Source organism: Corythoichthys intestinalis, chromosome 3 (genome assembly GCF_030265065.1).
Source record: "Corythoichthys intestinalis isolate RoL2023-P3 chromosome 3, ASM3026506v1, whole genome shotgun sequence".
Lineage (NCBI taxonomy): Eukaryota > Metazoa > Chordata > Actinopteri > Syngnathiformes > Syngnathidae > Corythoichthys > Corythoichthys intestinalis.
Window position 1 is genome coordinate 44,559,811 of NC_080397.1, and position 12,704 is coordinate 44,572,514.

A 12,704-nucleotide genomic window follows, 5' to 3' on the forward strand; every position below is an offset into this window, starting at 1 on the left:
TATGTGACTTTCTTTTTGTCAAGCAAAATTACAGCTGCAGTTTAATTTTTAGTGAAGAGTTCAAACCATATTTGCATTTTAACCTTTTGCAAAAATTTCGATTGATTTTAGAAGTGGAAAAATACAAAACTAAGGGAAGTTCTCATACAGTAGTTCTGGGGAAAACAGCTTTTGACTTAAACTATTTTTCAGAACCATTGCATTTGCAGTTAGAATTTTGCAGGTAATGTTTAATGATTTACAACACAACAAGATTGATTGGAATATTAAAGGTGTTTTGCTTTTTTTCATGAAAAAAAAATCAGGATCGGCACTTCATTTTTGGCACTTCATTTAAAAAATATATATATCACTGAAAATTGTGATCGGTGCACCCCAAATATATACTGTTGAAGATTTCAATGGTAAGCTCTTAAGGATTAATTTCATTACATGGCAGTAAAAATCTTTCTAGTAATACATCTCGGTGCAGTTAGATGTCAGTTATAAGCAAAAGTGTCAATTTCATCAACAAAAGCTGTTCGATGCCGGTGTCTGCCAGAGGGCATGCAATCTAAAGGGGCTGTGAATCCCCTATCCCATGCGGCCTAACATTGATTTATGTCATTCTGTGCATTTTCAACCTCTTCAAACTTCAAAGGTCACCTTGTGTGTCTCTGCTTTGCATTGCCAGGCATCTACCAGTTGTGTACGATATGCATTAGTTTCCCCAATCAATCATACTTCATTCTGCTCTTTAATCTCATTCTCATGTATTCATTTAATGACTGCCTGCAATTGTCTCAAATTATTATTATTTTTTTGGTGGTATTTTAATCTAATGTGGCTGGCTTTACAGGTTCAGTTGAATTTTGAGCCCTCTGTTTGTCTATGACATTGATTCTAAGACATAGTCTATAGCAGGGGTCCCCAACCTATTCCACTAAGGCACACTGTGGGTGCAGGATTTCATTCTTACCAAACAAGATGACAACACTTTTTCCCCAATCTGGTGTTTTACAAGTGCAATCAGTTGATTGCAGTCAGGTGTGGCTTGTTTTAGCAGAAGCCTCATTGGTTCAACTGTCTCTGCTGGATCGGCTGGAACAAAAACCAGGACCCACAGTGTGCCTTGAGGACTGGGTTGAAAACCCCTGGTCTATAGCTATGTGTTCCCTGTGATTAGCTGGCAACTACAACTAGTGCATGGATGGATGGAATTTTATGTTTGAGTGAAGTGAGTGAAAGCTGTCATTCAGTGAAAATACAGAGTATGCTAACGGACCAGCACTACGGAATCATTGCTGGAAGAATGCAACATTTGACTTCAGGCAACACTTTGTTTGGAGCAGTCAACAAAGTTTCCAAAGTAGTATCAAAGCCAGATATCGTTGTCAGTCAGCATGTCAGTTCATAGTTTGGTAGTTTTTCACATTCTGCTTCTAATCCCGGTCTCACTCATGTTCCTTCTACAGAGTCTCTAGAGCCAACTTATCAACAGCTGCAAAAGATGAAGCTGGACAAGAGTCCCTTTGTGGTGGTGTCTGTGATCGGCCAGGAGCTGTTGACAGCTGGCCACCACACAGCTTCTGTTGTAGTTCTAGAAGCAGCTTTGAAGATCGGGACTTGCAGCCTCAAGCTGCGTGGCTCTGTCTTCTCGGCCCTCAGCAGCGCCCACTGGTCTCTAGGCAACACGGAGAAGAGCACTGGTTACATGCAGCAGGACTTGGAGGTGGCCAAGACCTTAGGTAAGATGCCTCACAAAGTTATTTGCTGTAACTGTAACTTGGTCCTATCTGGTCGCACTCCTGTTAACAGTTTTTCTCAATTGCTTTGATACGTTTCTCAGATCAGAATTGAAATTCTCAAAACTATTTGTTCAATCCTCGCAACATCGTATCACTATTGCACATCAAAAATCTTCGAGCAAGTTGGAGATGTTTTTGCTTCTTCCATGCAAATGATTTTGTACAATTCTCTTGTTTCCTACATTATCAGTTGCATTTGTCATGACGGTCAAAATGGATGATCATGGGTCTCTGTTGAATAGTCTGACCACCCACAACATTTAGTCATTACTTCATTGCATAAGTCTTTACATGAAAAATGCATGAACGTGTTTTCAGAATAAGTGAATATGTGTGTGCTTATTTCTAAGCATTTTCATTACTTATTTTACGTAACTTATTTCAACCTGCCAAAATTTGTGATAGTTTGGGACAATGTGGGTTTCCACCACTCTAACATTATCAGGGAATGGTTTGTAACCCACAACAGAATGGTAATGGAGTTCCTCCCACCATGATCCCCTATTCCTCAATCCCATAGAATAATTTTTCTCCACATGGAGGTGGCAAGTTTAAGATCGCCAGTCTCACACTCAGATGACTCTTCTGGATGCCATGAATTCAGCATGCAGTGACATCACAGCAGATGCTTGCACAGGTTGGATAAGGCATTCAAGAAGATTTTTTCCACGCTGTAGCAAGAGAGGACATCCATTGTGACGTGGATGAAAATTTGTGGCCCAACAGGGGGGAATGTCAAGAGGTGTAGAAAGAATGGGGAAAAATCCCGACAGCACTCAAAATTTAGTTGTGCCGATTGTCTTATGTTCACATTCCTAATTATGCTTTTATGTTTTTTTTCTTTGTGGTACTCAGTGCTGCCTTTTGCTTTCTGTATCGCAGTGACATGGTCTGTCAAGAAACAGTAAAAATGTAAACTGAATCTTGTCCAGTCTCTTGCAATCAATCTCTCACACACAAAGGTGTAATTTGCAATTGTCATCCAAACTTACGTACACCATCTTCAGCATCAGAGCCACCCACAAGAGTAACAATTGAAAGCATGACTAAGCAAGTTTACTGTCTTGTCTGTACACAATGAAACAAGGACTTGTCATTCTGACAGCAGTGACATGTTTATTGACACAGAAATTAAATTTTAAGCGATAGACTAAGAATTTTGCACAAAAAAAATGGCTTTTGAAAGTAATCCTTTTTTTTTTTTTTTTTTTTTTTGCTACTGAACAAGTAGTTTTGAGAATTTCAATTCTGGTCTGAGAAACGTACCAATTGAGAAAAACTGTAATACGCAATTTCTAACATAATACTCTGTTTTAAAGTGACTCTGTACAGGACTGTCTCAAAAAATTAGAATATTGTGTATTCTAATTTCCTGAGACAGTCCAGTATATAGAACTAGATGCGAAATGACAGACTTGGTGGCGTTAGCACATGTATATAGACCTAGATGCGGCATGACAGACTTGGTGGGGTTAGTAAACAGCCGCCATCTTAAAGCAGTATACTTCTCAGGTAGGCGCTGTTGTAGCGAACCTATGGTTAGTCATTTTTTATCCAAAACACTCCTAAATGGCCAGAATTTTGACTTGAATCTATCTTTAAATGCTGAAAGAGTTTTAACACGTTCACATGTCAAAAGTAGACAGAAGGGAAATAAAGCAATAATGCAATAACGGGACCAACTTTAAGAACTTTTGACGGTTGAGTCACAATATTAAACAACTTCTAAACATAGCAAAGGTTACAATCTAGTTATTGCAATATCCACAATACCCCTTGTGTCTAGTTAAGTTCAGGGTAAATAATTGGGCTAGGGCCTATTGTCTCTAAAACCCTTTGAACTTCACATAGTAAAGTTAAAGAATTTGCGCCACCATACCAACAGCAGGTATGGTTTGGAGGTGGTGTAGTTTGTATGAGGCGTATTTTGTAGCGGCTGTTGGCTGCTGTCAGACCCTTCTCGCTTGAAGGCTGGCTGCTAGAGGACGCGTCAGGCTTACCTGTTTTGTGAATATTGTAAGATTTTTTTTTTATCTTGCATGAGAGGATATGCAATGTTACTATAGCCTTTAACTCATTCACTCCCAGCCATTTTCACCGGTGCAACCCCCTTTGCATTACTGGATTTTGACAGATTTTGCAAGGCCCACAGAAAATTCTGTTCTATTGCTATATACACATGGAACCCACCAAAAGAAAGATTAGACTCTCTTCTTTCAGCAGGAAAAAAAGTTAGCTCTTATCTTTTTCAATTCTTTAGAAATCGGCATTAGAAAATAGCTTAGTTTGAGCAATTTTCCAATTTCTGATGAAAAAACTGAGAAATTGAGCTTTTTGTGAAAGCATACATTTCAAACATAAATTTGACTTTAACACAACTATTGTTTGCATTAGTTACATCCCAAACATCTGAATAATGTTTTCCTTTTACAAAATAACATTCACAAGACAACTAGAGCTTTTGATAGCAAAGTAACAATTTATTTACACTAGGGCTGTCAAAATTATCGCGTTAACGCGCGGTAATTAATTTTTTAAATTAATCACGTTAAAATATTTGACGCAATTAACGCACATGTCCCGCTCAGACAGTATTCTGCCTTTTGGTAAGTTTTACAGCAAGTTTTTTTGTGCTGTCTAACAGCGAACTCTTATGGTCGCTTTGCGACATGGTTTATTGCTTTCTTGCCAGTTCAATATGGCTGCACGTCGTCTCGGGCTGACGCCTACGTTGTAATGTTGTGTTTATATGATCCTTGGACAAGATTTGTTTTTGTTTATGTTTAGTGAACCTGTATAGCGTGCTAAGCTAACGTTGTTGCTAATGCAATGCTTGTGTACTTTTTTTTTGTAGTTTCACTACGGTCTAAAGAGGACAATGGTTTGAGGCCATTTTATTAATAAATCAGATGAAAAAGGAAGAAGTCTGATTATTAAGGCGTCGTTCACTAGCTGTCTAGCTTTGGAAAAAGTAGACGCTTCGGAGTGAGGACAGCATAGACAGATTTAAATGACAGTAGAGTGAAATGCCCACTACAGTCCTTATGTACCGTATGTTAAATGTATATATCCATCTTGTGTCTTATCTTTCCATTCCAACAAATTATTTTACAGAATATACATATAATTTACAGAAAAATATGGCATATTTTATAGATGGTTTGAATTGGGATTAATTGCGATTAATTACGATTAATAAATTTTTAAGCTGTAATTAACTCGATTAAAAATTTTAATCGTTTGACAGCCCTAATTTACACATAACTAACTGAGAGATGACGCTGTTGTGGCTGCGACAACCGGGGGAAACTTTTCCCTTATCGCCGCCTGTCTCTGCTCGGCGAGCAGCACGGACTCAATGGTATCGTCCGCTGCACCGGTGGTCCTGTTCATTCTGCTCGGTCGTCCAACGCCTGGCATCCCGGGCGTCCTCCCGGTTGTTCTGTTCGGTCATCCGCCGCCTGGCATCCTGGACGTCCATTCGGTCGTCTTCCGCCGGCGCCCCGGCGGTGCGGCTCGGCCGTTCGTTCCGTTGAATCGAGTTGCGGGTCTTACCAAATACGCTACTGCCCTCCAGTGGCCAGTTTTATTTCTTTAAGATGGATTTTCAGCATTGCACTTTGGAGTTGAATCAGAACCCAGAGATGTCTCTTGTGAAAAAAACGTAAAAGACGTATAAATACGTCTTTGGGACACTGAAACAAAAGAACATTTATACAAATAGAATATAAAAATAGAATATTTATACATTTTTGGGAGCAAATGATTTAAATGTGTTTACTGAGTGATCCTTACATTGTAAATGTAACTCGTAGCGATAGCATAGCATTTGCGTTCCTCTTAAACTCCCAGTCTCACTTGTTTACTTCTCGTTGTGACTTCCTGGTGGCTTTAATTATTTGAAAATAAAAGTGCTGCATTCGTTGGTTTGGTAGACTGAATTAATCTTAGTCTCAGGTCATCATTGTAAATTTGAAGCTGTTGAAGCAATTTAAAAATAAAGGCCTTTCATAATCTACGTGCTTTAAAAAAAAAAAAAAAAAAAAAAAAGTATATCTGCTAATAAAATCGGCTAATAAAATCGGCTTTGGATATCGGCAATTGGCTGATTTTTTTTTTTTTTTTAGATATCAGTATTGGCTTTGGCATTTGAAAATCCTCTATCGGTCAACCTCTAATCCACATGCAGTCTTTGTTGAGAAAACGATTTAGTGAAGAAAACAACAAGAATAACGTTATATGGGTGAGTAAAGCCCTCGCGGATGTGAAACTGGGATTTTCAGGTTGCATTTGCACTTTACTTGGGACGTCTGTGAAGCTTCTCTTTTTTTTTTCCTTTTTTTTAAATCAAATAAGTATGTTCCAGGAGGGGAGATTTTAACACTACTAACCATCAGGGGAACCAATCTCCTGTGCAGAATGTGCAACATCAATTTTCCCTTTCAAGGGTCTCACCATGCTTGAACACTGATGTCTAGAAATGTTAGGAAACACAGTTTGCTTTGTAATCACTTGCTTCCTTGAAGATAATGAATCCAATTCATCTCCAGGTGACCAAACCGGGGAATGCCGTGCTCATGGGAATTTAGGCTCGGCATTCTTTTCCAAGGGAAACTATCGCGAAGCGCTGACCAACCATCGAAACCAGCTGGTTCTTGCCATGAAGCTGAAAGACAGAGAGGTAAGGAGCACACACATACAGTAGTAAAATGTTTTGAAATGGAAACTCAAGCTACCTTTACAAGATAATAAGTAGAGGTGTCAGCTTTTTTCCCCCAGTATGTCTTATCAGATATTTGTGCGGGGGCCTTCTGTCTGCTGTAGCTTTTGAGAAGCGACCCAAAGGACACACACATACTGCTGCTCTTTGTCTATTTGAGAAAGAGGTATTGAGTTGGAATGAAGGTCAAATTGAATTTCAAGATCTAGGTGATTATTTGTAAATTATCTTTCCATCTTGCAAAACTTTACACAAATATGTATCTTATATTCATATTATCCTTTAGTAAAATAGTAAATTAAGGTGTATTTGAGAATGTAATTCAGCCAAATGAAGTTTATTCAGCATTGAGAGAAAACAAAAACTGTCCTGTGACGTCCTCCACCCTGTCCTTTGGCCCCTGTGGTCATTGTTGTGGGCTGACAGGTGCTTGTATTCCAACACAATTGCCATCAGCCAAGGAGAAGAATGGCCTCCGTTTCCCCTTCATTCCTTATCCTTCCGACCAGGCCTTGGAGTTTGCTTGTTTGTGCTTGTTGATATCACAAGGCATTTAAACAGTCCAGTCAAAGTCTGAACAAAGCAGCAGAACAAAACATTCAAAAATTAGATCAGGGGTCTGCTAGCCATCACTTAATTCCACGGTTTTAGAATATAAGCAGAGAAAAGTAGTACTTATGGCTTCTGAAGTTCAGGTTCAAGGTGTGGGTGATCGAGTTATTTAGGCAAAGTCCTTAGTAAAATTTGTTTTATCTCTACCCAAGTGTGTCATATCACACCAGCCAGGATGCATATTGCCTCTTAAAGGGATGAATGAATGAATGAAATGTTTATTGTCATCATCATCGGTATCATTGACAGTTACAAAATGTGGGATAGTTTGGCCAAAGAAAGAGAATCATTGACAGTCACAAAATATGGAATAATTTTCCCGAAAAGACCGATGACAGACAAAGGAAGACGGGAAAAAGCATATGCTTATCAATACCCGTCGCCCTACAGCCCGGGACGCACAGCCTAGCATGGTAGAGTTGCATAATCACATTACATGAGCTTTTACTTTCCGTTTTTGTTTTTTTATTTTGCTTTTTTCCATTTTTTCACTTATCTATCTTCCCAAAAGTCATTGATTGCCATGGCACGACGCAATATTGTCACGTGAAGGTGTTGGCTGGTAGGTCGCATTGTAGAGAAGATTCTGTCCAATGAGCTTAGCGTCCAGTCAAGCAGCTCCATTTCAGCGAACGTTAAAAGCACACAGTGCGCACGTTGCACTTGCAGATTAGTGATCTAAGTTTGCTGCAGGGCATATTTTCAGGGCGTACAATGTTATGTCTTAGTCTCTGTCCCTGACATTTAATCATCCTTTTGTTGTCTTTTTGTTGTGGGAACATTTTGTTGCGGATGTGTGTGTGCAGTTGAGTTATGTGTCATTTTGGTTCGAGTAGCGATCTAGAATGGATTCCTTGTACATCTTTTTGAAGTAACTAAATGATTCTATACTCGTAAGCGCTGCATCATATGTATTCCATATGCGAGCCCCAATGTTCGTAATCGAGAAAGATTTTATGGTTGTCCTAATTGTCCGCTAGGAAAACAATCTGATTCCTCCTAGGTCATAATTTGATCCCCTCAGTTGGAATCGAGCTTGTAGGTTAGGCGGGCGACAATTTGCGTGGGCCTTGTACATCATTTGAACAGTTTTGAAGTTATTCAAGTCATAAAATTTTAATAGCTTGGATTTGATGTAGAGCTCATTTGTGTGTGCTCTGAACTGTGCGTTTTGAATGATCCAAATTGCTTTTGTTTGTAGGACAAAAAGAGGATAAAGGTGAATTGTGTGTGTGTGTGTCCCCAAATTTCCGAGCAGTAACTGAGGTGCGGCAAGACAAGTGCGCTGTAAAGAGTTTGGAGAGCCCTCTCATCTAGCATATTTTGGGCTCTGGAATGGAGATGCTTCTAGCAAGCTTATTGCGCAGCCACTCCACATGGGCCTTCCATGTTAGTAAGTCGTCTAGTACTACACCTAAGACTTTGTGCTGCCGTACTCTTTGTATCGTAACATTGTTTATTTGTATGTTTAAGTGCTCCTTGAGACCTTTCTATCCACGGATAGAAAGACGGATTGAAAGACTTGTAGTTCTTAACAGATACAATAAATGTTATGAGTTAAAATAATTTGATATTAAAACCCTTCTTGATCTTGTCATGATTATACAATTTGTAAAATTAGTTTAACTAGTAGGTCGCCATTGTTGTTGACGTCGCAGGACGGTGACTAAGGATGCAACAATACTCTGTTTTAAATTGAACCGTTCAATACACCCTCTTCGATTCAATACGCAAAAACATTTAATCCAAATTAAAAGCTCCCAAAATATATTTTCTGAATTTAATGTTGTCGTTTCTCTCGGTAAAATGTCTGACGCAGCTTTGCTTTGATAAAACAAACTCTGTCGCTAGCCGCACCCCTCCTTCATTCCTCCCCCAACTTGCATGAAAGGTGGGAGCTGTGGGCTTGAGGATCATTGTTCGTGAGGAACAGTGTTGGGCACGTTACTTTAAGAAAGTAATTAGTTATAGTTACTCACTACTTCTTCCAAAAAGTAACTGAGTTAGTAACTGAATTACTTTATAGTAAAAGTAACTAGTTACCAGGAAAAGTAACTATTTCCGTTACTTGTAATATTTTACCTTGTAATACCTTGTAATATTCATTGCACCTCACCAGCAACAGATTTATCCTAGACTTGAAGTGCAACAAAACTAAACAGATTTGAATTGCTTACCACAGATGTCGACAAAAGCTTTGCCCTGGGACATAAATGACGCTTAACATGCACGTTCTTTCCTTTAATGTTGACCAACTTGAAATAGTGTTTATATCTCCACCTTGTAAAGGACAAATTTTCCTCTGAATGCTCTGCCATCATATCCCTCAGCATCTGTTTTGCATGTGTGTGTTTGCCGCACGCGCTGTTCCGGTTTGTGTGTGAAAACACCGGCTCTGAAGTACGTGCGCTATTAGGCTCTCTCGTTTGCGTCACAGAATGGGGGATAATGTGAGATTTGACAACAACGCAGCCATATTGGAAGCAGATCTGGCTCGCGGGACATAAAACTTTAACTTGCCAACTCGTTACTCAGGCGAAGAACAGGTATGTGATCAAACTTAAGGATGTGAACAATGTTGACCCTTACAAGCAAGCCGAAGACAAATGGAGTAAAGATGTCGACGGGCTTTCACAATTACGCGAAATGGACATTCTGCTGTATTTATTGCTTGGTGTATGTTACGAAACTCATCAACGATTCCGAAATTACAAATCGCTACAAAGCTACGAACCGTTTTGCTGCGGATGGGTGCAGGACCTGCACATTATGACCGTATCAAACGGCAACTCCATCGTTCTTACAAAGGTAGGCTATGTGTGTTTACTATTTCCATTGCCATGAACCTGAACGCACCCCAAGTCTTGGATGACAAATAAACAGTGCAGAGCAGACTTGCTACTGCTGGTAGTTTCTTCAATTTATTCAAAGTAAGTAACGCACCGCTTTTGACCGTCAGTAACGGTAACGGCGTTGTAACGGCGGAAAAAAATGATTAGTTAGATTACCCCGTTTCTGAAAAAATAACGCCACGCCGTTATTCCCCACACTGGTGAGGAATGACAGATACGTAAGGAGGCGGCTTTTTATTTCGTTGAGATCCGTTGTTTGGAGTCAGCTGATATGCTATCCCCACTCGTATATGTTAAACAAAGACTGTCTTTACGGATAAATATAATAAAGTCCACCTATTTATTGTTGCCGACTTGACTGCCACAACTAAACTCGCTTTGAGAAAAGACAGGTTAAGACCATGGGTTACAGAGCGCTAACTCACGGTTACATAATGGACAATGAGTTGCAAATTAAGAGCGCTGTACTTCAAACTCGTCCAGTTTATGAAAGTCGATTGTCAAATGCCTGTGTTGTGCAGTAATGAACAAACGTGACTTCTGTGGCGTTTGTTAACTTTTTTTAATGACCGACACCACTCGCACCCACACACGAGATATATTCAAATATCTACCTAGATGTGCTACGTTAGATCCCATGCCATTGGCTACGTGAGCCCAGAGTGAACATGGGACGCATAGTCCATAAACTACATCGATGAATTAAAAACCGCCATGGCTGAATGGAAGTTAAGCAGGCCAAATCAATCCATAGGAGTGACTATAGATAATGCTGCAAATATTGTTAATTCAGTACGTAATACAGATGGACTCGGACCACAAATTGGATGTTTTTATCATGTGGTAAACATACCTGCTGAGAGAGTAAAAGCAATCAACAGTGTGCCTTTAAACAGTAAAGATTGTTCTCAGCAATTTTATATAAAATTTCTTCAGATCAGTAAAAAGTAAGCACATATAAATATTATGCACTATAATGAATGTTTATATGATGGCATTTAAATTTTTGCTCAGCAAAATTTTTGAAAAATTAAAAAAAAAAAAAAAAAAAAAAAAAAACGTATTTTTTTGTTTCAGAGCATTAAATGTATTGAATCAAAACGAAAATCGTGTCCGTTGTATCGAAAATCATATCTAGCTGTGACTTAAGTGTATCGTTGCATCCCTAGTTGTGACGTCACTGACTTACGCTGCCGGGATTCCAGAGTATGACTCTAGCGTATACATAAACATGTCATCTGTTCGACCCTTTCAATTTGAACCCAAAAGGAACATTAATAAGCATGACAGCACTGTCGATATTTCACAAAACGAGCTGCAAAAGCAAAATGAACAGGAAAGACGGGATGAGATGAGAGTAGGGAAAAAAAAAAAAAAAAACAGTGTTCTGCCAAAATGTTCTACACCGTCCTATACGAGGCAAATTTGACACCCAAAGTACTACTGTGCGCTTTCAGCTTGTTTTGTTTAGCTGCATACAGACAGAACATACTAAAAACTCCCTTAAAGCTATCACAATAAAACACAATGCTTAAAAGTATGAGAGGGAAACACATGCAAAAGCACTGAAAAGCTAATAAAAGACTCAATAAAAACACAATTACTAAGTAATCGCCACTTTTAACTGATGTGCGCATGTGCTGGACGTCTCGCCGCGTAGAAGGAATTGCAGAACACCTGTAGTGTTTATCTAGTGCAGTGCTTCTCAATTATTTTCTGTCACGCCCCCCCAAGGAGGACGTAAATGTTTCGCGCCCCCCCAAACTCTCTGCCGCCACTGTAAATAGTATCATTTGTCTATAAAATTACTATTATAAATACGCATCTGCCTAACATTGTGTCCTTTTTTTCTAATAAAGAAAAAAAGTAACATAGATCAACTTATAATAAAGTATAACTTTATTATAAACATTGTTTTGTTTGTGACAGAGAAGACTTGATGTGCATCAATTTGCCTGAATTAAAAAAAAATAATTCACATCCAAACTAAAAAATACACTCAAGGTACATTTTTGACCATTTGATACAGAAAAATAAAATGTAATAAAATCAGTAAATAATACCAAATTAAAATTGATTAGAAACATCCACTCATGAGGACAATGTGCCAAAAAATTTGACCGAAAAAACAAATCTGAATAAAAGGAGGGAAAAAAGTGTCCTTGGACAGGACAGTTTTTATTTTTGCTGCTCACAGTATTTACCTCCTTTGCAATGATGTGGAGTTATTTTTCAATTAGCATGCTAACAATGCTCACTGGCTTACTGATATAACACTGACAAAGCAGGACAATTGTTGGCAATATACGGCACGTTTTCACTGAAAAAATCAAGCCGCTTAACAATGATTGATTTGGCTTCTTGCTGTCTGCTATAATTATTTTTAGACACAGTAAACAGTGGTCTTTCATCATCACCCACTGTATTAAAAGTCAAAGCTAAAAGGCAAACGGCACGAAAAAAGCGCATTCACGGCGGCCGAGGTAGAACCGTAGGTGAGGGCAGTCGTCGTGACGATCCCAAGCCGAAAATGGCACTTCTCGGGCGGCGACGTGAGAACCGGACAAGACAGTGGGTCGCTGCGTGAGTGAGTCCGGTCGGAAAACGGCTTTCGAAAACGGCGGTGGCACACTGCTCTTCATATCTGTTGTCTGTGTGTGCTGAGTGCTCTTCCTTAGTTCAAAAATACTGCGCGCACTCTGAAAATGAGAGCGCCACTGCCACCTACTGAGT

At 39.2% G+C, this 12,704-nt stretch overlaps 1 protein-coding gene across 4 annotated transcripts in view; it reads left to right on the forward strand.

Moving 5' to 3' along the window:
- The window catches only part of LOC130912956 (tetratricopeptide repeat protein 28-like), a 511,674-nt gene that overhangs the window by 366,463 nt on the left and 132,507 nt on the right, over window positions 1-12,704 (forward strand). For all 4 annotated transcript variants that reach the window (XM_057831145.1, XM_057831146.1, XM_057831148.1 and 1 more), the window contains 2 exons: window positions 1,455-1,727; window positions 6,338-6,468. In XM_057831145.1, coding sequence (XP_057687128.1) covers window positions 1,455-1,727; window positions 6,338-6,468 — 404 coding nt within the window. The remainder of the gene's footprint in view (window positions 1-1,454; window positions 1,728-6,337; window positions 6,469-12,704) is intronic.